Source organism: Callionymus lyra, chromosome 5, assembly GCF_982586985.1.
Source record: "Callionymus lyra chromosome 5, fCalLyr1.hap1.1, whole genome shotgun sequence".
Classification (NCBI taxonomy): Eukaryota; Metazoa; Chordata; class Actinopteri; order Syngnathiformes; family Callionymidae; genus Callionymus; species Callionymus lyra.
Window position 1 is genome coordinate 1,338,554 of NC_141822.1, and position 26,035 is coordinate 1,364,588.

The window sequence follows — 26,035 nt, forward strand, 5'->3', positions numbered from 1 at the left end:
TGATACATGCGTTACCTCCTCCGGGACGCTAGAGGGCGTCGCGTCGTTACTGACAAACCGCCAAATTGTCGCGTAATGATGACGTCGCTGCAGCTGCGCGCAGTTTAAAGCATCGAGTTTGGAGGGATTTGTTTGTTTGCACATCAATGGAGGAGATGCCAGAGAACAGGTAGGAACAGTTCGAAAAGTTACTTTTGAAGCTTAAAGATGTTTGAAGATGAAAAGAATCAAACATTTAACGACTTTTAGTCCAGATTCATGAACAAGAGAATCATGTGTTTAACAGAGACTTTGATGTTTAACAATAGAATGTTCTGTGGCGATCACTGCATCAAAAGGTGTGTTTTTTTTAAAAAGAATGTTTTTATTTCATATCGATAATGATGGATTTAAAGTGTAGCGAGAGATGCCGCGCTTTCTCTTCAGCGCCAACATCTTGTGTTCTGTCCTCAATAGACTCTCAATAGATTCTCAATAGACTCTCAATAGATCCTCAATAGATCCTCAATAGACTCTCAATAGACTCTCAATAGATCCTCAATAGATCCTCAATAGACTCTCAATAGATCCTCAATAGATCCTCAATATACTCTCAATATACTCTCAATAGATCCTCAATAGACTCTCAATAGATCCTCAATATTATATATATATATATCTTTTATGTATTATTTTTTATTGTTTATGAAAAATTGCTGGCTATTGGTAAAAAACAATTTCCCAAAGGAGACCTCCTGAGGGATCAATAAAGTTTTACCTTACCTTACCTTAATAGATCCTCAATATACTCTCAATAGACTCTCAATAGACTCTCAATATACTCTCAATATACTCTCAATATACTCTCAATATACTCTCAATATACTCTCAATAGATCCTCAATAGACTCTCAATAGACTCTCAATAGACTCTCAATAGATCCTCAATAGATCCTCAATAGATCCTCAATAGATCCTCAATAGATCCTCAATAGATTCTCAATAGATTCTCAATAGATTCTCAATAGATCCTCAATAGATCCTCAATAGATCCTCAATAGATTCTCAATAGATTCTCAATAGATTCTCAATAGATCCTCAATAGATCCTCAATAGATCCTCAATAGATCCTCAATAGATCCTCAATAGATCCTCAATAGATTCTCAATAGATCCTCAATAGATCCTCAATAGAGTCACATCCACATCATCAACGCGACACAAAGCTCAGACTCGAAGGATGTTTCTTTGAACGTGTGTAGAAAGACTTGAAGACACTTTAAAGTTGGCGCCGGTGACTCAATATGGCGGCACTTCTGACCCCAACTCAGGCGACCTTTGACAAACACACCAGGGGTCACGTGATGCTCACCTGTGTTCCTAAACGACACCTTCACACCTGGTCTCTGTTCCTCCAGCATGTCTCGCCTGCACGAGGTCCTGCGGGTCCAGACCAGCTCGCTGTCCAAGTCCGGGGGCAGCAAGAGGAAGTCCAGGTCGGTCCTGGGCGAGGGTCTCGGGAACGAGTTCACCCCAACGGGTCTGATCCAGCACTGGACCCCCGAACACAAGCGCCCGCACCTGCCCGACGACAACAAGGAGAACGACTCGGGCCAGTTTGTGTTGGCCAAGAGGTCCAGGAGGAAGAAGGAGTGTGTTCAGAGTGAGTGATGAAGAAGATGATGATGATGATGATGATAACAAGGTCCAGGAGGAAGAAGGAGTGTGTTCAGAGTGAGTGACGAAGAAGATGATGAAGAAGATGATGATGATGATGATGATAACAAGGTCCAGGAGGAAGAAGGAGTGTGTTCAGAGTGAGTGATGATGATGAAGAAGATGATGATGATGATGATGATAACAAGGTCCAGGAGGAAGAAGGAGTGTGTTCAGAGTGAGTGATGAAGAAGATGATGATGATGATGATGATAACAAGGTCCAGGAGGAAGAAGGAGTGTGTTCAGAGTGAGTGACGAAGAAGATGATGAAGAAGATGATGATGATGATGATGATAACAAGGTCCAGGAGGAAGAAGGAGTGTGTTCAGAGTGAGTGATGAAGATGATGATGATGAAGAAGATGATGATGATGATGATGATAACAAGGTCCAGGAGGAAGAAGGAGTGTGTTCAGAGTGAGTGATGAAGAAGATGATGATGATGATGATGATAACAAGGTCCAGGAGGAAGAAGGAGTGTGTTCAGAGTGAGTGATGAAGAAGATGATGATGATGAAGAAGATGATGATGATGATGATGATAACAAGGTCCAGGAGGAAGAAGGAGTGTGTTCAGAGTGAGTGATGAAGAAGATGATGATGATGATGATAACAAGGTCCAGGAGGAAGAAGGAGTGTGTTCAGAGTGAGTGATGAAGAAGATGATGATGATGATGATAACAAGGTCCAGGAGGAAGAAGGAGTGTGTTCAGAGTGAGTGATGAAGAAGATGATGATGATGATGATAACAAGGTCCAGGAGGAAGAAGGAGTGTGTTCAGAGTGAGTGATGAAGAAGATGATGATGATGATGATAACAAGGTCCAGGAGGAAGAAGGAGTGTGTTCAGAGTGAGTGATGAAGATGATGATGATGATGAAGAAGATGATGATGATGATGATAACAAGGTCGAGGAGGAAGGAGTGTGTTCAGAGTGAGTGATGAAGATGATGATGAAGATGATGATGATAACAAGGTCGAGGAGGAAGAAGGAGTGTGTTCAGAGTGAGTGATGAAGAAGATGATGATGATGATAACAAGGTCCAGGAGGAAGAAGGAGTGTGTTCAGAGTGAGTGATGAAGATGATGATGATAACAAGGTCCAGGAGGAAGAAGGAGTGTGTTCAGAGTGAGTGATGGAGATGATGATGATGATGATGATAACAAGGTCCAGGAGGAAGGAGTGTGTTCAGAGTGATGATGATGATGATGATGATGATAACAAGGTCCAGGAGGAAGAAGGAGTGTGTTCAGAGTGATGATGATGATGATGATGAAGATGATGATGATAACAAGGTCCAGGAGGAAGAAGGAGTGTGTTCAGAGTGATGATGAAGATGATGATGATAACAAGGTCCAGGAGGAAGAAGGAGTGTGTTCAGAGTGATGATGATGATGATGATGATGATGATAACAATAAACATGTGACGTCCACCATCTTGTTGTGAGTCGTGTGTTCATGGATGATGTTCTTGGTGCAGAGATCTCTTGGGATCAACTTCCAGACGAGCTGCTGCTCAGGATCCTGTGGTTTCTTCCTCTACGAGATCTTCTGCGAACGGCTCGAGTCTGTCAGCGCTGGAACCGTATCGTGTGAGTCACTGCTGTCCTTTAGTGTCTCACTGCTGTCCTTTAGTGTCTCACTGCTGTCCTTTAGTGTCTCACTGCTGTCCTTTAGTGTCTCACTGTTGTCCTTTAGTGTCTCACTGTTGTCCTTTAGTGTCTCACTGCTGTCCTTTAGTGTCTCACTGCTGTCCTTTAGTGTCTCACTGCTGTCCTTTAGTGTCTCACTGCTGTCCTTTAGTGTCTCACTGCTGTCCTTTAGTGTCTCACTGCTGTCCTTTAGTGTCTCACTGCTGTCCTTTAGTGTCTCACTGCTGTCCTTTAGTGTCTCACTGCTGTCCTTTAGTGTCTCACTGCTGTCCTTTAGTGTCTCACTGCTGTCCTTTAGTGTCTCACTGCTGTCCTTTAGTGTCTCACTGCTGTCCTTTAGTGTCTCACTGCTGTCCTTTAGTGTCTCACTGCTGTCCTTTAGTGTCTCACTGCTGTCCTTTAGTGTCTCACTGCTGTCCTTTAGTGTCCCGGGGTCGCGCGCGTCCTCCCGGGGTCGCGCGCGTCCTCCCGGGGTCGCGCGCGTCCTCCCGGGGTCGCGCGCGTCCTCCCGGGGTCGCGCGCGTCCTCCCGGGGTCGCGCGCGTCCTCCCGGGGTCGCGCGCGTCCTCCCGGGGTCGCGCGCGTCCTCCCGGGGTCGCGCGCGTCCTCCCGGGGTCGCGCGCGTCCTCCCGGGGTCGCGCGCGTCCTCCCGGGGTCGCGCGCGTCCTCCCGGGGTCGCGCGCGTCCTCCCGGGGTCGCGCGCGTCCTCCCGGGGTCGCGCGCGTCCTCCCGGGGTCGCGCGCGTCCTCCCGGGGTCGCGCGCGTCCTCCCGGGGTGCTTGAGTTTGACATGACGACTCACGATCAATCAAGTCGAGCAACAGACTTTATTGATTGTATTTTTTTTCTTACTATTATTGAGTTTGTGAATCTGGTTGTTTTTCAAGGTCAAGTGTTTTGGTCTTGAATCTCAGACACACTGGTATATAAATAATATAATGATAAATAATATCTGACTCATGCGTGACCCGTGACCCGCTGCAGGTCGGACGAGTCTCTGTGGGTCGGCGTGGATCTGGTCGGGATGAGTCGTGTGGCTCCGGCGCTGCAGCAGCTGCTCAAGTACGGAGTGCGGCGCCTGCGCTGCCCTCGGACCTCCGTGGCTGACGGGCAGGTGTCGGACCTCAGGTGAGTCGACACGCGTGACTGCTGTCGTCACGGCGATGGTGACGGGTGTGTGTGTGTTCAGGACGCTGCAGCTGGTGCAGCTGGATCTGTCCAGCGCCATCATCAGCACCTTCACGCTGCAGAACCTCCTGACCCGCTGCCGGCAGCTGCAGTGTCTGAGCCTGGAGGGTCTGCGACTCTCTGACGCCATCATCAGGTCAGTGCGGGGACGACCGGCGGCGGCTTCGACCGTCAGTGGCTCACGGGTTCTTCTCGTCCTCCAGCTCGCTCGCACAGAACACGTCTCTGGTCCAGCTCAACCTGTGCGGCTGCTCCGGGTTCGGCGCCGCGGCGCTGGACGACCTGCTGGAGTCCTGCTGCAGGTGCTGCTCCTGCTCCTGGTCCTGCTCGATATAACGCTGGTGCTTGACGGTTGTTGTGTGCTCAGGATGGAGCAGCTGAACATCTCCTGGTGTGACTTCCAGGGCGAGCAGGTGAAGAGCGTGGTGAAGCACCTGAGTGCGAGTGTGACGCACCTGAACCTGAGCGGCTACAGAGACACGCTCGCGCTGGAAGGCAAGTGTTTGTGTTGTTGCTTTAAACTGTAAACAAAGACATGATTTGGTGACGATCGTGACCTTTGTTTGCAGATGTCAGAGTTCTTGTGGACAGATGTTCGAATCTTCTCACCCTGGATCTGAAGTAAGTCTTGATTCTTCACCTGAACTTTGAACCTCTTGGTTAAATTGAGGAAATCTTTGAATTGATGGTCGAGTTGTTATCAAGAGTGTGAACGATGTATAGTGATAGTGTAGTAACAAGTATATAAGTGTAGTAACAAGTATATAAGTGTAGTAACAAGTATATATGTGTAGTAACAAGTATATATGTGTAGTATTGTCCAGTACTTGACTCTGGTGTTGTGATAGTGTAGTAACAAGTATATATGTGTAGTATTGTCCAGTACTTGACTCTGGTGTTGTGATAGTGTAGTAACAAGTATATATGTGTAGTATTGTCCAGTACTTGACTCTGGTGTTGTGATAGTGTAGTAACAAGTATATATGTGTAGTATTGTCCAGTACTAGACTCTGGTGTTGTGATAGTGTAGTAACAAGTATATATGTGTAGTATTGTCCAGTACTTGACTCTGGTGTTGTGATAGTTTAGTAACAAGTATACATGTGTAGTATTGTCCAGTACTAGACTCTGGTGTTGTGATAGTGTAGTAACAAGTATATATGTGTAGTATTGTCCAGTACTTGACTCTGGTGTTGTGATAGTGTAGTAACAAGTATATATGTGTAGTAACAAGTATATATGTGTAGTATTGTCCAGTACTAGACTCTGGTGTTGTGATAGTGTAGTAACAAGTATACATGTGTAGTATTGTCCAGTACTAGACTCTGGTGTTGTGATAGTGTAGTAACAAGTATATATGTGTAGTATTGTCCAGTACTTGACTCTGGTGTTGTGATAGTGTAGTAACAAGTATATATGTGTAGTAACAAGTATATATGTGTAGTATTGTCCAGTACTAGACTCTGGTGTTGTGATAGTGTAGTAACAAGTATATATGTGTAGTATTGTCCAGTACTTGACTCTGGTGTTGTGATAGTGTAGTAACAAGTATATATGTGTAGTATTGTCCAGTACTTGACTCTGGTGTTGTGATAGTGTAGTAACAAGTATATATGTGTAGTATTGTCCAGTACTTGACTCTGGTGTTGTGATAGTGTAGTAACAAGTATATATGTGTAGTATTGTCCAGTACTTGACTCTGGTGTTGTGATAGTGTAGTAACAGATATATGTGTAGTATTGTCCAGTACTTGACTCTGGTGTTGTGATAGTGTAGTAACAAGTATATATGTGTAGTATTGTCCAGTACTTGACTCTGGTGTTGTGATAGTGTAGTAACAAGTATATATGTGTATTATTGTCCAGTCCTAGACTCTAGTAACAGACGCACAAAGACACACAGTGTTCCTCACTCCATTGTTTGTTGTGTTGCAGTGACAGTAGTCTCCTCATGTCAGACTGTCTCCACGTCTTGTCACAGTTGCCTCGACTGCAGCACCTGAGCCTGAGTCGCTGCTACCACATCCACCTGGCGGCGCTGACGTACGTTTATACTATTGACTCCTTTAAGACTTTTGATCTTTGAAGTTTGTGTAAATTCAATCATGTTCTGACATTCGTTGACGTGTCTTCGGGGATAAAAAAGTTTCTTTATTGACATGTATTCGTTGACGTGTCTTCGGGGATAAAAAGGTTTCTTTATTGACATGTATTCGTTGACGTGTCTTCGGGGATAAAAAAGTTTCTTTATTGACATGTATTCGTTGACGTGTCTTCGGGGATAAAAAGGTTTCTTTATTGACATGTATTCGTTGACGTGTCTTCGGGGATAAAAAAGTTTCTTTATTGACATGTATTCGTTGACGTGTCTTCGGGGATAAAAAGGTTTCTTTATTGACATGTATTCGTTGACGTGTCTTCGGGGATAAAAAAGTTTCTTTATTGACATGTATTCGTTGACGTGTCTTCGGGGATAAAAAGGTTTCTTTATTGACATGTATTCGTTGACGTGTCTTCGGGGATAAAAAGGTTTCTTTATTGACATGTATTCGTTGACGTGTCTTCGGGGATAAAAAGGTTTCTTTATTGACATGTATTCGTTGACGTGTCTTCGGGGATAAAAAGGTTTCTTTATTGACATGTATTCGTTGACGTGTCTTCGGGGATAAAAAGGTTTCTTTATTGACATGTATTCGTTGACGTGTCTTCGGGGATAAAAAGGTTTCTTTATTGACATGTATTCGTTGACGTGTCTTCGGGGATAAAAAAGTTTCTTTATTGACATGTATTCGTTGACGTGTCTTCGGGGATAAAAAGGTTTCTTTATTGACATGTATTCGTTGACGTGTCTTCGGGGATAAAAAAGTTTCTTTATTGACATGTATTCGTTGACGTGTCTTCGGGGATAAAAAGGTTTCTTTATTGACATGTATTCGTTGACGTGTCTTCGGGGATAAAAAAGTTTCTTTATTGACATGTATTCGTTGACGTGTCTTCGGGGATAAAAAGGTTTCTTTATTGACATGTATTCGTTGACGTGTCTTCGGGGATAAAAAAGTTTCTTTATTGACATGTATTCGTTGACGTGTCTTCGGGGATAAAAAGGTTTCTTTATTGACATGTATTCGTTGACGTGTCTTCGGGGATAAAAAGGTTTCTTTATTGACATGTATTCGTTGACGTGTCTTCGGGGATAAAAAGGTTTCTTTATTGACATGTATTCGTTGACGTGTCTTCGGGGATAAAAAGGTTTCTTTATTGACATGTATTCGTTGACGTGTCTTCGGGGATAAAAAGGTTTCTTTATTGACATGTATTCGTTGACGTGTCTTCGGGGATAAAAAAGTTTCTTTATTGACATGTATTCGTTGACGTGTCTTCGGGGATAAAAAGGTTTCTTTATTGACATGTATTCGTTGACGTGTCTTCGGGGATAAAAAGGTTTCATTATTGACATGGATTCGTTGACGTGTCTTCGGGGATAAAAAGGTTTCTTTATTGACATGTATTCGTTGACGTGTCTTCGGGGATAAAAAAGTTTCTTTATTGACATGTATTCGTTGACATGTATTCGTTGACGTGTCTTCGGGGATAAAAAGGTTTCTTTATTGACATGTATTCGTTGACGTCTGCATGGATCAATAAAGTTTCTTTATTGACATGTATTCGTTGACGTGTCTTCGGGGATAAAAAAGTTTCTTTATTGACATGTATTCGTTGACGTGTCTTCAGGGATAAAAAAGTTTCTTTATTGACATGTATTCGTTGACGTGTCTTCGGGGATAAAAAGGTTTCTTTATTGACATGTATTCGTTGACGTGTCTTCGGGGATAAAAAGGTTTCTTTATTGACATGTATTCGTTGACGTGTCTTCGGGGATAAAAAAGTTTCTTTATTGACATGTATTCGTTGACGTGTCTTCGGGGATAAAAAGGTTTCTTTATTGACATGTATTCGTTGACGTGTCTTCGGGGATAAAAAGGTTTCATTATTGACATGGATTCGTTGACGTGTCTTCGGGGATAAAAAGGTTTCTTTATTGACATGTATTCGTTGACGTGTCTTCGGGGATAAAAAAGTTTCTTTATTGACATGTATTCGTTGACGTGTCTTCGGGGATAAAAAGGTTTCTTTATTGACATGTATTCGTTGACGTCTGCATGGATCAATAAAGTTTCTTTATTGACATGTATTCGTTGACGTGTCTTCGGGGATAAAAAAGTTTCTTTATTGACATGTATTCGTTGACGTGTCTTCAGGGATAAAAAAGTTTCTTTATTGACATGTATTCGTTGACGTGTCTTCGGGGATAAAAAGGTTTCTTTATTGACATGTATTCGTTGACGTGTCTTCGGGGATAAAAAAGTTTCTTTATTGACATGTATTCGTTGACGTGTCTTCGGGGATAAAAAGGTTTCTTTATTGACATGTATTCGTTGACGTGTCTTCGGGGATAAAAAAGTTTCTTTATTGACATGTATTCGTTGACGTGTCTTCGGGGATAAAAAGGTTTCTTTATTGACATGTATTCGTTGACGTGTCTTCGGGGATAAAAAGGTTTCTTTATTGACATGTATTCGTTGACGTGTCTTCGGGGATAAAAAGGTTTCTTTATTGACATGTATTCGTTGACGTGTCTTCGGGGATAAAAAGGTTTCTTTATTGACATGTATTCGTTGACGTGTCTTCGGGGATAAAAAGGTTTCTTTATTGACATGTATTCGTTGACGTGTCTTCGGGGATAAAAAAGTTTCTTTATTGACATGTATTCGTTGACGTGTCTTCGGGGATAAAAAGGTTTCTTTATTGACATGTATTCGTTGACGTGTCTTCGGGGATAAAAAGGTTTCATTATTGACATGGATTCGTTGACGTGTCTTCGGGGATAAAAAGGTTTCTTTATTGACATGTATTCGTTGACGTGTCTTCGGGGATAAAAAAGTTTCTTTATTGACATGTATTCGTTGACGTGTCTTCGGGGATAAAAAGGTTTCTTTATTGACATGTATTCGTTGACGTCTGCATGGATCAATAAAGTTTCTTTATTGACATGTATTCGTTGACGTGTCTTCGGGGATAAAAAAGTTTCTTTATTGACATGTATTCGTTGACGTGTCTTCAGGGATAAAAAAGTTTCTTTATTGACATGTATTCGTTGACGTGTCTTCGGGGATAAAAAGGTTTCTTTATTGACATGTATTCGTTGACGTGTCTTCGGGGATAAAAAGGTTTCTTTATTGACATGTATTCGTTGACGTGTCTTCGGGGATAAAAAAGTTTCTTTATTGACATGTATTCGTTGACGTGTCTTCGGGGATAAAAAGGTTTCTTTATTGACATGTATTCGTTGACGTGTCTTCGGGGATAAAAAGGTTTCATTATTGACATGGATTCGTTGACGTGTCTTCGGGGATAAAAAGGTTTCTTTATTGACATGTATTCGTTGACGTGTCTTCGGGGATAAAAAAGTTTCTTTATTGACATGTATTCGTTGACGTGTCTTCGGGGATAAAAAGGTTTCTTTATTGACATGTATTCGTTGACGTCTGCATGGATCAATAAAGTTTCTTTATTGACATGTATTCGTTGACGTGTCTTCGGGGATAAAAAAGTTTCTTTATTGACATGTATTCGTTGACGTGTCTTCGGGGATAAAAAAGTTTCTTTATTGACATGTATTCGTTGACGTGTCTTCGGGGATAAAAAAGTTTCTTTATTGACATGTATTCGTTGACGTGTCTTCGGGGATCAAAAAAGTTTCTTTATTGACATGTATTCGTTGACGTGTCTTCGGGGATAAAAAGGTTTCTTTATTGACATGTATTCGTTGACGTGTCTTCGGGGATAAAAAGGTTTCTTTATTGACATGTATTCGTTGACGTGTCTTTGGGGATAAAAAAGTTTCTTTATTGACATGTATTCGTTGACGTGTCTTCGGGGATAAAAAAGTTTCTTTATTGACATGTATTCGTTGACGTGTCTTCGGGGATAAAAAAGTTTCTTTATTGACATGTATTCGTTGACGTGTCTTCGGGGATAAAAAAGTTTCTTTATTGACATGTATTCGTTGACGTGTCTTCGGGGATAAAAAAGTTTCTTTATTGACATGTATTCGTTGACGTGTCTTCAGGGATAAAAAGGTTTCTTTATTGACATGTATTCGTTGACGTCTGCATGGATCAATAAAGTTTCTTTATTGACATGTATTCGTTGACGTGTCTTCGGGGATCAAAAAAGTTTCTTTATTGACATGTATTCGTTGACGTGTCTTCAGGGATCAAAAAAGTTTCTTTATTGACATGTATTCGTTGACGTCTGCATGGATCAATAAAGTTTCTTTATTGACATGTATTCGTTGACGTTTGCATGGATCAATAAAGTTTCTTTATTGACATGTAATAACTTGTTAACTGTGTCTTCAGGGACGTGGGCTCCTTGTTTCCGTCTCTGGCTCAGCTGGACATCTTCGGTCTGGTCAGCGAGTCTCACCTGCCGCTGCTCAGTAAAGAACTTCCTCACATCAGCATCAACTCCAGACCTTTCTCCTGCGTCGCTCGACCCACGCCAGCAGGGGGCGGCGGCGAGCGTCTGATGTGGGGCAGGAAGTGTCGCCTGAGCTTCAGCGTGTAACGTTTTACCCTTTTTATAGTTTTTATAGTTTTAATAGTTTTTAACTTCCACACGAAGTTTTTCTAGTTTTTAAAAAATGTTTTTGGTTCAGAAGGTTTTGTCCAGAAAAAGTGAATCAATGATGAAGAAAGAATCAAGAAGCTGCTCCAGAACTGTCACTCACTGTCAATCAAAACATCATTAGGTCTTCAACTGTCACTCACTGTCAATCAAAACATCATTAGGTCTTCAACTGTCACTCACTGTCAATCAAAACATCATTAGGTCTTCAACTGTCACTCACTGTCAATCAAAACAATATTAGGTCTTCAACTGTCACTCACTGTCAATCAAAACATCATTAGGTCTTCAACTGTCACTCACTGTCAATCAAAACATCATTAGGTCTTCAACTGTCACTCACTGTCAATCAAAACATCATTAGGTCTTCAACTGTCAATCAAAACAATATTAGGTCTTCAACTGTCACTCACTGTCAATCAAAACATCATTAGGTCTTCAACTGTCACTCACTGTCAATCAAAACATCATTAGGTCTTCAACTGTCACTCACTGTCAATCAAAACATCATTAGGTCTTCAACTGTCAATCAAAACAATATTAGGTCTTCAACTGTCACTCACTGTCAATCAAAACATCATTAGGTCTTCAACTGTCACTCACTGTCAATCAAAACATCATTAGGTCTTCAACTGTCACTCACTGTCAATCAAAACATCATTAGGTCTTCAACTGTCAATCAAAACAATATTAGGTCTTCAACTGTCACTCACTGTCAATCAAAACATCATTAGGTCTTCAACTGTCACTCACTGTCAATCAAAACATCATTAGGTCTTCAACTGTCACTCACTGTCAATCAAAACATCATTAGGTCTTCAACTGTCAATCAAAACAATATTAGGTCTTCAACTGTCAATCAAAACATCTTTAGATCTTCAACTGTCACTCACTGTCAATCAAAACAACATTAGGTCTTCAACTATCAATCAAAACAACATTAGTTCTTCAACTGTCAATCAAAACATCATTAGGTCTTCAACTGTCAATAAAAACATCATTAGGTCTTCAACTGTCACTCACTGTCAATCAAAACATCAACTGTTACGCGTCAGTTATTCTTGAATCGAACACTGTTTGTTTTCGACTGTTTTCTTGATCAATAAACTGACGCTTCAAAGAATTGATTGATCGTCGATTGAATGTTATTGACTGACAGCTCAGGAAACATCAGCTTTTATGATTGACACGTCCGGTGACGGCTCGTCATGTATGATCAGATCCTCCATCGTTTCTGTTCCCAAGAAACCCAGCATCACTGGACGACCACAGGAGGCTCCTGGTCCTGCTCCTCAGAACCTTCTGGATCTGGTCCTGCTCCTCAGAACCTTCTGGATCTGGTCCTGCTCCTCAGAACCTTCTGGATCTGGTCCTGCTCTACAGAACCTTCTGGTCCTGCTCCTCAGAACCTTCTGGATCTGGTCCTGCTCCTCAGAACCTTCTGAATCTGGTCCTGCTCCTCAGAACCTTCTGAATCTGGTCCTGCTCCTCAGAACCTTCTGGATCTCGTCCTGCTCCTCAGAACCTTCTGTATCTGGTCCTGCTCTACAGAACCTTCTGGACCTGCTCCTCAGAACCTTCTGGATCCACTGAGGGACGACAGGTCTGGAGACGACCGTGAACCTGGTCCTTCACTTCTGCAGAATCTGGATCCAACCTGTGCCAGGATCGTCTCTGCTCCAAGTTCTAGCAGCTCAACATAGACTCCTCTGAAGGTGGATCATGGACTTCCTGAGGGACCAGAGCCAGCGTGTGAGGCTCGTGTCTCTGGAGCCCCTCAAGGCTGTGTCCTCTCCCCCTCACTGTTCTCTCACCTGCTGCTCCATCACTTAAACTGATGTTTGCAGACGACGAGACCCCATTGGACTCATCTGGAGATGAACCTACAGGAGGTGGATCTTCTGGTGCAGCAGCAGGAGATGAACCTACAGGAGGTGGATCTTCTGGTGCAGCAGCAGGAGATGAACCTACAGGAGGTGGATCTTCTGGTGCAGCAGCAGGAGATGAACCTACAGGAGGTGGATCTTCTGGTGCAGCAGCAGGAGATGAACCTACATGAGGTGGATCTTCTGGTGCAGCAGCAGGAGATGAACCTACAGGAGGTGGATCTTCTGGTGCAGCAGCAGGAGATGAACCTACAGGAGTTGGATCTTCTGGTGCAGCAGCAGGAGATGAACCTACAGGAGGTGGATCTTCTGGTGCAGCAGCAGGAGATGAACCTACAGGAGGTGGATCTTCTGGTGCAGCAGCAGGAGATGAACCTACATGAGGTGGATCTTCTGGTGCAGCAACAGGAGATGAACCTACAGGAGGTGGATCTTCTGGTGCAGCAGCAACAACCTGGAGATGAACCTACAGGAGGTGGATCTTCTGGTGCAGCAGCAACAACCTGGAGATGAACCTACAGGAGGTGGATCTTCTGGTGCAGCAGCAGGAGATGAACCTACAGGAGGTGGATCTTCTGGTGCAGCAGCAGGAGATGAACCTACAGGAGGTGGATCTTCTGGTGCAGCAGCAGGAGATGAACCTACAGGAGGTGGATCTTCTGGTGCAGCAGCAACAACCTGGAGATGAACCTACAGGAGCTGGATCTTCTGGTGCAGCAGCAGGAGATGAACCTACAGGAGCTGGATCTTCTGGTGCAGCAGCAACAACCTGGAGATGAACCTACAGGAGCTGGATCTTCTGGTGCAGCAGCAGGAGATGAACCTACAGGAGCTGGATCTTCTGGTGCAGCAGCAGGAGATGAACCTACAGGAGGTGGATCTTCTGGTGCAGCAGCAGGAGATGAACCTACATGAGGTGGATCTTCTGGTGCAGCAACAGGAGATGAACCTACAGGAGGTGGATCTTCTGGTGCAGCAGCAACAACCTGGAGATGAACCTACAGGAGGTGGATCTTCTGGTGCAGCAGCAACAACCTGGAGATGAACCTACAGGAGCTGGATCTTCTGGTGCAGCAGCAACAACCTGGAGATGAACCTACAGGAGGTGGATCTTCTGGTGCAGCAGCAGGAGATGAACCTACAGGAGGTGGATCTTCTGGTGCAGCAGCAGGAGATGAACCTACAGGAGGTGGATCTTCTGGTGCAGCAGCAGGAGATGAACCTACAGGAGGTGGATCTTCTGGTGCAGCAGCAGGAGATGAACCTACATGAGGTGGATCTTCTGGTGCAGCAACAGGAGATGAACCTACAGGAGGTGGATCTTCTGGTGCAGCAGCAACAACCTGGAGATGAACCTACAGGAGGTGGATCTTCTGGTGCAGCAGCAACAACCTGGAGATGAACCTACAGGAGCTGGATCTTCTGGTGCAGCAGCAACAACCTGGAGATGAACCTACAGGAGGTGGATCTTCTGGTGCAGCAGCAGGAGATGAACCTACAGGAGGTGGATCTTCTGGTGCAGCAGCAGGAGATGAACCTACAGGAGGTGGATCTTCTGGTGCAGCAGCAGGAGATGAACCTACAGGAGGTGGATCTTCTGGTGCAGCAGCAGGAGATGAACCTACATGAGGTGGATCTTCTGGTGCAGCAACAGGAGATGAACCTACAGGAGGTGGATCTTCTGGTGCAGCAGCAGGAGATGAACCTACATGAGGTGGATCTTCTGGTGCAGCAACAGGAGATGAACCTACATGAGGTGGATCTTCTGGTGCAGCAGCAGGAGATGAACCTACAGGAGGTGGATCTTCTGGTGCAGCAGCAGGAGATGAACCTACAGGAGGTGGATCTTCTGGTGCAGCAGCAGGAGATGAACCTACAGGAGGTGGATCTTCTGGTGCAGCAGCAGGAGATGAACCTACAGGAGGTGGATCTTCTGGTGCAGCAACAGGAGATGAACCTACAGGAGGTGGATCTTCTGGTGCAGCAGCAACAACCTGGAGATGAACCTACAGGAGGTGGATCTTCTGGTGCAGCAGCAACAACCTGGAGATGAACCTACAGGAGGTGGATCTTCTGGTGCAGCAGCAGGAGATGAACCTACAGGAGGTGGATCTTCTGGTGCAGCAGCAGGAGATGAACCTACAGGAGGTGGATCTTCTGGTGCAGCAGCAACAACCTGGAGATGAACCTACAGGAGCTGGATCTTCTGGTGCAGCAGCAGGAGATGAACCTACAGGAGCTGGATCTTCTGGTGCAGCAGCAACAACCTGGAGATGAACCTACAGGAGCTGGATCTTCTGGTGCAGCAGCAACAACCTGGAGATGAACGCCCAGAAAACCGTGGAGATGATGGTCGACTCCAGGGGGGTCACACCGTGACCCTTCACCCTGGAGGACTCCATCATCCAAGGAGACCTCAGCTCTCGAGTCATCGATGGTCAGCGAGTCAGTTCTTGTGTTTCGTTACACAAATAAAACCATTGAAACCACGCCTGGAATCTGCTTGTAGTTCTGAGTGTGAAACATGTTTAGATGATTATTAGTGAGGAGCAGGTGCACTACTGTTGATGGACAGCAGAGGGGGCGTGGTCACTAGTAGGATCTGGAGGAGCAGGACGGGTCTGAAGGTCTGAGGGTCTGAAGCAGCTCAGGTTCTTGCTGAGGCTGGAGTCACGAGTGAAGGCGAGCGTTAACCAGAAGAACGACAGAATCTCTGGACAACGTGATCAATGATGAAGAACAAGATGTTCTATCACAGCATCTTCAGACGGTGTTGACGTTAGTGGAACGAATGACAGACAACAGAAGACAAGAAGAACATTCAGAAAACACTGCAAAAAACAGCTGGAAGAAGCTGAAGAAGTGAGTTTAGCAGAAAAATGTTCACAACGACATCCAAACAGATTCTACGGGACGAAGTGACGCGAGTGAAAGAGTCAACAGCTCTCCAGAGGCAGCAGGTCTACAGAAGGTACCAGTTGGGAAGCGGCCTCCAGAAGTGACCTCAGGAGTTTAAGGTCAGAGAGGAGGAGGGACAGAAGGAAAGACTGGAGATAAGAAGTCACCTAACAAAGGTCAAAGATGTGAGTTCTTCTACTAGAGCGGCTCAGAATTCTGAATCAACTGCAGACGAGACGATCCTTCTTGTTAAGACATGAAAACAAACTGTTACAATAGTCCAGACGAGAAGAAACAAACATGGATTATAAGATCCAGATCATGTTCTGACAACATTTTCCTAAGTTTAGAGATTTTTCTCAGTTGAAGGAAACAGTTTCTGGTCAGTTTTCTTCAGTGTTGAACAAGAGACATGTCTTTATCAAATACAACACCCAGGTTTCTCAGGCTCAGTTTGACAGACAGACATAAGTCACCCAAGTACTGACTCAACCCTGGAATCGTATCATCAACAATCACCAGAGTTTCAGTTTTGTCCACATTAAGCTGTAAAGTGTTTTCACTCATTGTTTGATTTCTAGCAACAATTGACTAAGTTCAGCCTCTGGAGCTCAGTTGGATCAACAGAGCAGTAGAGCTGGATGTCATCAGCAAACATGTGATAAGAAACATCTGGAAATCTCTGAATGATTGTACCGAGGGGAATCAAGTACAGCAAAAACAATAAAGGACCCAGAACAGAACCTTGAGGGACTCCACACAACAGATCTGCCGATTCAGACCTCATTTGATTGGCAGATACACTAAAACTGCGATGTCACCTGAGATGTCACCTGAGATGTCACCTGAGATATCACCTGAGATGTCACCTGAGATATCACCTGAGATGTCACCTGAGATGTCACCTGAGATATCACCTGAGATGTCACCTGAGATGTCACCTGAGAGATCACCTGAGATGTCACCTGAGATGTCACCTGAGATATCACCTGAGATGTCACCTGAGATGTCACCTGAGATATCACCTGAGATATCACCTGAGATGTCACCTGAGATATCACCTGAGATATCACCTGAGATGTCACCTGAGATATCACCTGAGATGTCACCTGAGATGTCACCTGAGATATCACCTGAGATATCACCTGAGATGTCACCTGAGATGTCACCTGAGATATCACCTGAGATGTCACCTGAGATGTCACCTGAGAGATCACCTGAGATGTCACCTGAGATGTCACCTGAGATATCACCTGAGATGTCACCTGAGATGTCACCTGAGATGTCACCTGAGATGTCACCTGAGAGATCACCTGAGATGTCACCTGAGATATCACCTGAGATGTCACCTGAGATATCACCTGAGATGTCACCTGAGATGTCACCTGAGATGTCACCTGAGATGTCACCTGAGATGTCACCTGAGATGTCACCTGAGATATCACCTGAGATGTCACCTGAGATATCACCTGAGATGTCACCTGAGATGTCACCTGAGATGTCACCTGAGATGTCACCTGAGATATCACCTGAGATGTCACCTGAGATATCACCTGAGATGTCACCTGAGATATCACCTGAGATGTCACCTGAGATGTCACCTGAGATGTCACCTGAGATATCACCTGAGATGTCACCTGAGATGTCACCTGAGATATCACCTGAGATGTCACCTGAGATGTCACCTGAGATGTCACCTGAGATGTCACCTGAGATGTCACCTGAGATGTCACCTGAGATATCACCTGAGATGTCACCTGAGATATCACCTGAGATGTCACCTGAGATGTCACCTGAGATGTCACCTGAGATGTCACCTGAGATGTCACCTGAGATATCACCTGAGATATCACCTGAGATATCACCTGAGATGTCACCTGAGATGTCACCTGAGATATCACCTGAGATATCACCTGAGATGTCACCTGAGATATCACCTGAGATATCACCTGAGATATCACCTGAGATGTCACCTGAGATATCACCTGAGATATCACCTGAGATGTCACCTGAGATGTCACCTGAGATATCACCTGAGATGTCACCTGAGATGTCACCTGAGATATCACCTGAGATATCACCTGAGATGTCACCTGAGATATCACCTGAGATATCACCTGAGATGTCACCTGAGATGTCACCTGAGATATCACCTGAGATATCACCTGAGATGTCACCTGAGATATCACCTGAGATATCACCTGAGATGTCACCTGAGATGTCACCTGAGATATCACCTGAGATGTCACCTGAGATGTCACCTGAGAGATCACCTGAGATGTAAGTAAGTAAGTAAGTAATATATATTTATATAGCGCTTTTCGAGACCAGGGTCACAAAGCGCTTTAACAATCAAAACAATACTCAAAACAGTACATACTTCAAAGATCAAGATAATACTGAGAACAACACAGGAGTTCGAGAAATTCAAGGAAAAGCCTGAACAAATAGAAACGTCTTAAGATGTTTCTTAAAGGAGTCAGTAGATCATCAAACACAGAGATGTTTCTTAAAGGAGTCAGTAGATCATCAAACACAGATGTTTCTTGAAGGAGTCAGTAGATCATCAAACACAGATGTTTCTTGAAGGAGTCAGTAGATCATCAAACACACATGTTTCTTGAAGGAGTCAGTAGATCATCAAACACAGATGTTTCTTGAAGGAGTCAGTAGATCATCAAACACAGATGTTTCTTGAAGGAGTCAGTAGATCATCAAACACAGATGTTTCTTGAAGGAGTCAGTAGATCATCAAACACACATGTTTCTTGAAGGAGTCAGTAGATCATCAAACACAGATGTTTCTTGAAGGAGTCAGTAGATCATCAAACACAGATGTTTCTTGAAGGAGTCAGTAGATCATCAAACACAGATGTTTCTTGAAGGAGTCAGTAGATCATCAAACACAGATGTTTCTTGAAGGAGTCAGTAGATCATCAAACACAGATGTTTCTTGAAGGAGTCAGTAGATCATCAAACACAGATGTTTCTTGAAGGAGTCAGTAGATCATCAAACACAGATGTTTCTTGAAGGAGTCAGTAGACTCCATCAAGCGCAAAGAGAGAGAAGATTGTTCCAAAGCTTAGGAGCAACAGCCTGAAAAGATTTCTCTCCTCTGGTCCTGAGCCGTGTGCGTGGAACCATAAGTAGATTCTGATCCACAGACCTCAGAGCCCGAGCTGGGGTGTAAGTCTGGATCAGATCATGAAGGTCTGACCATGAATAGATCTGAAAGTAAGAACCAGAATTTTAAAGTTGATCCTGAAAGAAACTGGAAGCCAGTGAAGAGTTTTAAGGACCGGAGAAATGTGAGTTCTTCTACTAGAGCAGCTCAGAGTTCTGAATCAACTGCAGGCGAGACGATCCTTCTTGTTAAGACATGAAAACAAACTGTTACAATAGTCCAGACGAGAAGAAACAAACGCATGGATTATAAGATCCAGATCATGTTGTGACAACATTTTCCTAAGTTTAGAGATTTTTCTCAGTTGAAGGAAACAGTTTCTGGTCAGTTTTCTTCAGTGTTGAACAAGAGACATGTCTTTATCAAATACAACACCCAGGTTTCTCAGGCTCAGTTTGACAGACTGACCTAAGTCACCCAAGTACTGACTCAACCCTGGAATCGTATCATCAGGAGCAATCACCAGAGTTTCAGTTTTGTCCACATTAAGCTGTAAAGTGTTTTCACTCATTGTTTGATTTCTAGCAAACAGTTGACTAAGCTGTTCAGCCTTTGGGGCTCAGTTGGGTCAAAAGAGCAGTAGAGCTGGATGTCATCAGCAAACATGTGATAAGAAACATCTGGAAATCTCTGAATGATTTTACCGAGGGGAATCAAGTACAGCAAAAACAATAAAGGACCCAGAACAGAACCTTGAGGGACTCCACACAACAGATCTGCCGATTCAGACCTCATTTGATTGGCAGATACACTAAAACTGCGCCCAGAAAGGTAAGATGAGAACCATTCTAACACAGACCCAGACAGTCCCACTTCATCCCTTAGTCTTCTCAGCAGGATCTGGTGATCAACTGTGTCAAAGGCTGAGGACAGATCCAAGAGAACCAGAACAGTGAATTTACCAGAGTCAGCCGACATCATGATGTCACTGGACACTTTCAGTAAAGCTGTCTCCGTAGAGTGATGTTTACGGAAGCCAGACTGAAACTTCTCATGGATGTCGCTCTGATCCAAGAACAAAGACAGCTGCTCAGACACCACCTTCTCCAAGATCTTGGACAAGAAAGGGAGCTTAGAAATAGGCCTGAAATTACTGAGGTCAGTTGGGTCTAAGCCTGGTTTTTTGAGCAGAGGCTCCACAATGGCATGTTTAAATGCATTAAAAACCCCTGTGGAAAGGGAGAGGTTCACCATATTGGTAACTCAGGGGTCAATTACATCAAATACTTTGATAAAAAGCCTACAAAGAAGGACGTCATCTGAGCAAGAGGAGGGTTTCATCTTGTTCACTAGTGCTGAAATATCACCCAAAGATACAGCAGTGAAGGAAGACCAAGAGGAGGAGATGGGCTCAGAGACAGTAGGGGTTCCCAACAAAGGGGGAGAGATTTTCTCTTTGATCAATTTAATTTTGTCAATGAAAAATCTCAACAATGCATTGCTGTCAGCTTCACAGAAGACCGGCGTGATTTGAGGAGCAGGAGACACGAGAGAATTAATCGTGTCAAACAAAACTTTGGGGTTTTTCCTATTTGCTGCTACCAGTTTTCTGATGTAATCAGATCTAGCAGTTTCTACCATCTCATTGTAAGAAGTCAACAGATCCCTGAGATGAAGTCTGTGCACCTCAAGTTTAGTGGACTTCCAGAGACGCTCAGTCTTTCGACAAAGTCTCTTCAGACTCAGGAGATCTTCATTTGTCCAAGGGCACCGTTTTTTCTGAATTTTCAAGTTCGATTTAACAGGTTTGATCCAGTATTTCAACACAATGATCAGTAAAACAGTGAATCAAACTGTCCACGTCTGGACAGTCATCAAAGGAAATACGGTCAAACATAGCAGAAAAACTGTCTGCAGTATCAGCTGAGATGACACGCCTCTGAGACCTAACTTTCAAAGGCTTAGGTTCAGGGATGAAGTCCAGGTTCAACAAGAGAATGATCACTCAGATGGACATCATGTACAGATACATTAGAAATGTTCAGGCCAAGAGTAAAAACTAAGTCTAAAATGTGGCCTTTTTGATGAGTGGGTTCAGAAACATGTTGCTCAAAATTAAAGGCTTCAGTTAAAGTTAAAAGTTCTTTAGCAGAACAAGATGTGACGTCATCAACATGAAGATTAAAGTCTCCAAGAATAAGAACAGATTCCATCTGAATAATGGAAGATAAGAAGTCACTGAAGTCTTTCAAGAACACTGAAGGACCAGGCGGACGGTAGATTGACACACAATAGAAAGGTCTTGTAGAACCAAGATCATCTGAGACTCAAAAGAAGTGAATTCCTGTGTTTGAATCACTTTGCAAGAACAACTCTCCCTAAAAACAGTAGCAAGACCTCCTCCACGACCAGAGAGGCGAGGCTTCCCCAGGACAGCGCTCCCTACTGGACAGAGTTCGTTCAGATGAATAAACTCTTCCTCTCTCTGCCAAGTCTCAGAAAGACATAATAAATCCAAATTAACTCTTGTGAATAGATCATTAAGAATAAAAGATTTATTAGTAATGGAGCGAACATTAAGAAGTCCTACGTTCAGCACCGATGACGTCACTGACGACGCCGCGTCACTGACAGGCGCGCAGAGCGGGATCTTTTGAAGCGAACAGCGGTCACGTGGTACCAGCTGTCACTGAAGTTCAACTCGGTTGTAAAAGTCGAATTAAAGAGAGGAAATGAAAAAATCTTACCACCTTTCGTTGAGGTCTGGACTGTCACCTGAGATATCACCTGAGATGTCACCTGAGATGTCACCTGAGATATCACCTGAGATATCACCTGAGATGTCACCTGAGATATCACCTGAGATGTCACCTGAGATATCACCTGAGATGTCACCTGAGATGTCACCTGAGATATCACCTGAGATATCACCTGAGATGTCACCTGAGATGTCACCTGAGATATCACCTGAGATGTCACCTGAGATGTCACCTGAGATATCACCTGAGATATCACCTGAGATGTCACCTGAGATGTCACCTGAGAGATCACCTGAGATGTCACCTGAGATGTCACCTGAGATGTCACCTGAGAGATCACCTGAGATGTCACCTGAGATGTCACCTGAGAGATCACCTGAGATGTCACCTGAGATATCACCTGAGATGTCACCTGAGATGTCACCTGAGATGTCACCTGAGATGTCACCTGAGATGTCACCTGAGATGTCACCTGAGATGTCACCTGAGATGTCACCTGAGATGTCACCTGAGATGTCACCTGAGATATCACCTGAGATGTCACCTGAGATGTCACCTGAGATGTCACCTGAGATGTCACCTGAGATGTCACCTGAGATGTCACCTGAGATATCACCTGAGATGTCACCTGAGATATCACCTGAGATGTCACCTGAGATGTCACCTGAGATGTCACCTGAGATGTCACCTGAGATGTCACCTGAGATATCACCTGAGATATCACCTGAGATATCACCTGAGATATCACCTGAGATGTCACCTGAGATGTCACCTGAGATGTCACCTGAGATATCACCTGAGATATCACCTGAGATGTCACCTGAGATATCACCTGAGATGTCACCTGAGATATCACCTGAGATGTCACCTGAGATGTCACCTGAGATATCACCTGAGATATCACCTGAGATGTCACCTGAGATGTCACCTGAGATATCACCTGAGATGTCACCTGAGATGTCACCTGAGATATCACCTGAGATATCACCTGAGATGTCACCTGAGATGTCACCTGAGAGATCACCTGAGATGTCACCTGAGATGTCACCTGAGATGTCACCTGAGAGATCACCTGAGATGTCACCTGAGATGTCACCTGAGAGATCACCTGAGATGTCACCTGAGATATCACCTGAGATGTCACCTGAGATGTCACCTGAGATGTCACCTGAGATGTCACCTGAGATGTCACCTGAGATGTCACCTGAGATATCACCTGAGATGTCACCTGAGATATCACCTGAGATGTCACCTGAGATATCACCTGAGATGTCACCTGAGATGTCACCTGAGATGTCACCTGAGATGTCACCTGAGATGTCACCTGAGATGTCACCTGAGAGATCACCTGAGATGTCACCTGAGATATCACCTGAGATGTCACCTGAGATATCACCTGAGATGTCACCTGAGATGTCACCTGAGATGTCACCTGAGATGTCACCTGAGATGTCACCTGAGATGTCACCTGTCACCTGGACAGTGGTTTCTGTGGCGTGACATAAGAATGTCGTGTCAAGACTGTTACTGAGCAGAGAATCCTGAAGACGACGTTTATTTTGGAGGAGAGAGTGAAGCAAATAATGGAGCAATAGTTATATTTAGTAATGTTTAGTAATGTTTAGTAAGTTATGTTTAGTAATGTTTAGTAATGTTTAGTAAGTTATGTTTAGTAATGTTTAGTAATGTTTAGTAAGTTATGTTTAGTAATGTTTAGTAATGTTTAGTAAGTTATGTTTAGTAATGTTTAGTAATGTTTAGTAAGTTATGTTTAGTAATGTTTAGTAATGTTTAGTAATATTTAATTAGTAATGTTTAGTAAGTTATGTTTAGTAATGTTTAGTAATGTTTAGTAATGTTGAGTAATATTTAATTAGTAATGTTTAGTAATGTTTAGTAATGTTTAGTAATATTTAATTAGTAATGTTTAGTAATATTTAATTAGTAATGTTTAGTAAGTTATGTTTAGTAATGTTTAGTAATGTTTAGTAATATTTAATTAGTAATGTTTAGTAATATTTAATTAGTAATGTTTAGTAAGTTATGTTTAGTAATGTTTAGTAATGTTTAGTAATATTTAATTAGTAATGTTTAGTAAGTTATGTTTAGTAATGTTTAGTAATATTTAATTAGTAATGTTTAGTAAGTTATGTTTAGTAATGTTTAGTAATGTTTAGTAATATTTAATTAGTAATGTTTAGTAAGTTATGTTTAGTAATGTTTAGTAATATTTAATTAGTAATGTTTAGTAATATTTAATTAGTAATGTTTAGTAAGTTATGTTTAGTAATGTTTAGTAATATTTAATTAGTAATGTTTAGTAATATTTAATTAGTAATGTTTAGTAATATTTAATTAGTAATGTTTAGTAAGTTATGTTTAGTAATGTTTAGTAATATTTAATTAGTAATGTTTAGTAAGTTATGTTTAGTAATGTTTAGTAATGTTTAGTAATGTTTAGTAATATTTAATTAGTAATGTTTAGTAATGTTTAGTAATGTTTAGTAATGTTTAGTAATATTTAATTAGTAATGTTTAGTAATGTTTAGTAATGTTTAGTAATATTTAATTAGTAATGTTTAGTAATGTTTAGTAATGTTTAGTAATGTTTAGTAATGTTTAGTAATATTTAATTAGTAATGTTTAGTAATGTTTAGTAATGTTTAGTAATGTTTAGTAATATTTAATTAGTAATGTTTAGTAATGTTTAGTAATGTTTAGTAATGTTTAATTAGTAATGTTTAGTACTGTTTAGTAATGTTTAGTAATGTTTAATTAGTAATGTTTAGTACTGTTTAGTAATGTTTAGTAATGTTTAATTAGTAATGTTTAGTACTGTTTAGTAATGTTTAGTAATATTTAATTAGTAATGTTTAGTAAAACCTATTTTTGACAGAGTTGCGAGTCAAACGTTCTTTTGCAACTAATGGTTGAATTATTTTATAATAACTTATTATTGATGGAATATGACGAGAAAAAATGTGATTTAATTTACAAAGTCTTAACTCGTCGTTTGTGAAATTGTAAAATAAAACTTTCCTGTTATTAATGATCAAGTTATTAACTAGTTATTAAGTTATTAACTAGTTGTCTTGACTCACAAGATCCTGGAGTTTCAATCACTTTCATCAACGCCACGAGTGAACAAACGTCAGCAAAAGATTCTACAGTAACTTAAAACTTTGTTTGATTTTGAATCAAAAACAATATTTCAGTCGCGTTTGAACGTGATTCACGACTGTAGCCATTAGTTCATTAGTTCATTAGTTCATTAGTTCATTAGTTCAGCTCAGAGAGACGACGTCAGAAACAAACAGTTCCAGGTGTTTGAACATTTTTTATTGTGAAACGTCAACAACACGAGTCTTTGGCAGCTTCAGGTCACGCCTGGGTTCAGTTTCTGACCTTTGACCTCTGAGCACAAACACAAGAAAGGTTCCTTCGATGCGTCTTTTGATCTTTAAACACAAACATCTCGCGACAAGTTTTTTTCAAGTGACAGACGTGTGTGCGTTTGTGTGTGTGTTTGTGTCTGCGTATGTGTGTGCGTCTGTGTGTGTGTTTGTGTCTGCGTATGTGTGTGCATTAGTGTGAGCGTGTGTGTGCGTCTGTGTGTGCGTATGTGTGTGCGTTAGTGTGAGCGAGTGTGTGCGTTAGTGTGAGCGAGTGTGTGCGTCTGCGTGTGTGTGCGTTAGTGTGAGCGTGTGTGTGTGTGTGCGTTAGTGTGAGCGTGTGTGTGCGTTAGTGTGAGCGAGTGTGTGCGTCTGCGTGTGTGTATGTGTGAGCGTGTGTGTGCGTCTGCGTGTGTGTGTGCGTTAGTGTGAGCGAGTGTGTGCGTCTGCGTGTGTGTATGTGTGAGCGTGTGTGTGCGTCTGCGTGTGTGTGTGCGTTAGTGTGAGCGTGTGTGTGCGTCTGCGTGTGTGCGTTAGTGTGTGTTTGTGCTGCAAACTCACACCACCATCATCGACTACAACAGTTGGTTTGAAACAAACTCTTGAAACGTTTTCATCTGAATCTGAATCTGGTTTAAAAACAAAAACTAATCTAAAGTTTGAAAGAAACTCTTGAATCTTCAGTTTAAATATTGAAACTTTTCACTGATTTATTCAAATGTTTTTTAGTGAATTTAATAATCTTTCCATTGAAA

General features: G+C 42.6%; 1 protein-coding gene across 1 annotated transcript; it reads left to right on the forward strand.

Moving 5' to 3' along the window:
• Positions 1-88: 88 nt before the first annotated feature.
• Positions 89-11,772, forward strand: skp2 (S-phase kinase-associated protein 2, E3 ubiquitin protein ligase). The gene is made up of 10 exons (XM_087792303.1): positions 89-169; positions 1,396-1,640; positions 3,174-3,285; positions 4,328-4,471; positions 4,533-4,667; positions 4,735-4,833; positions 4,899-5,026; positions 5,101-5,152; positions 6,466-6,573; positions 10,953-11,772. Exons 1-10 carry the CDS (start codon positions 147-149, stop codon positions 11,158-11,160), a joined length of 1,254 nt encoding a protein of 417 aa, XP_087648429.1. The 5' UTR covers positions 89-146; the 3' UTR covers positions 11,161-11,772.
• The last annotated feature ends 14,263 nt before the right edge of the window (positions 11,773-26,035 follow it).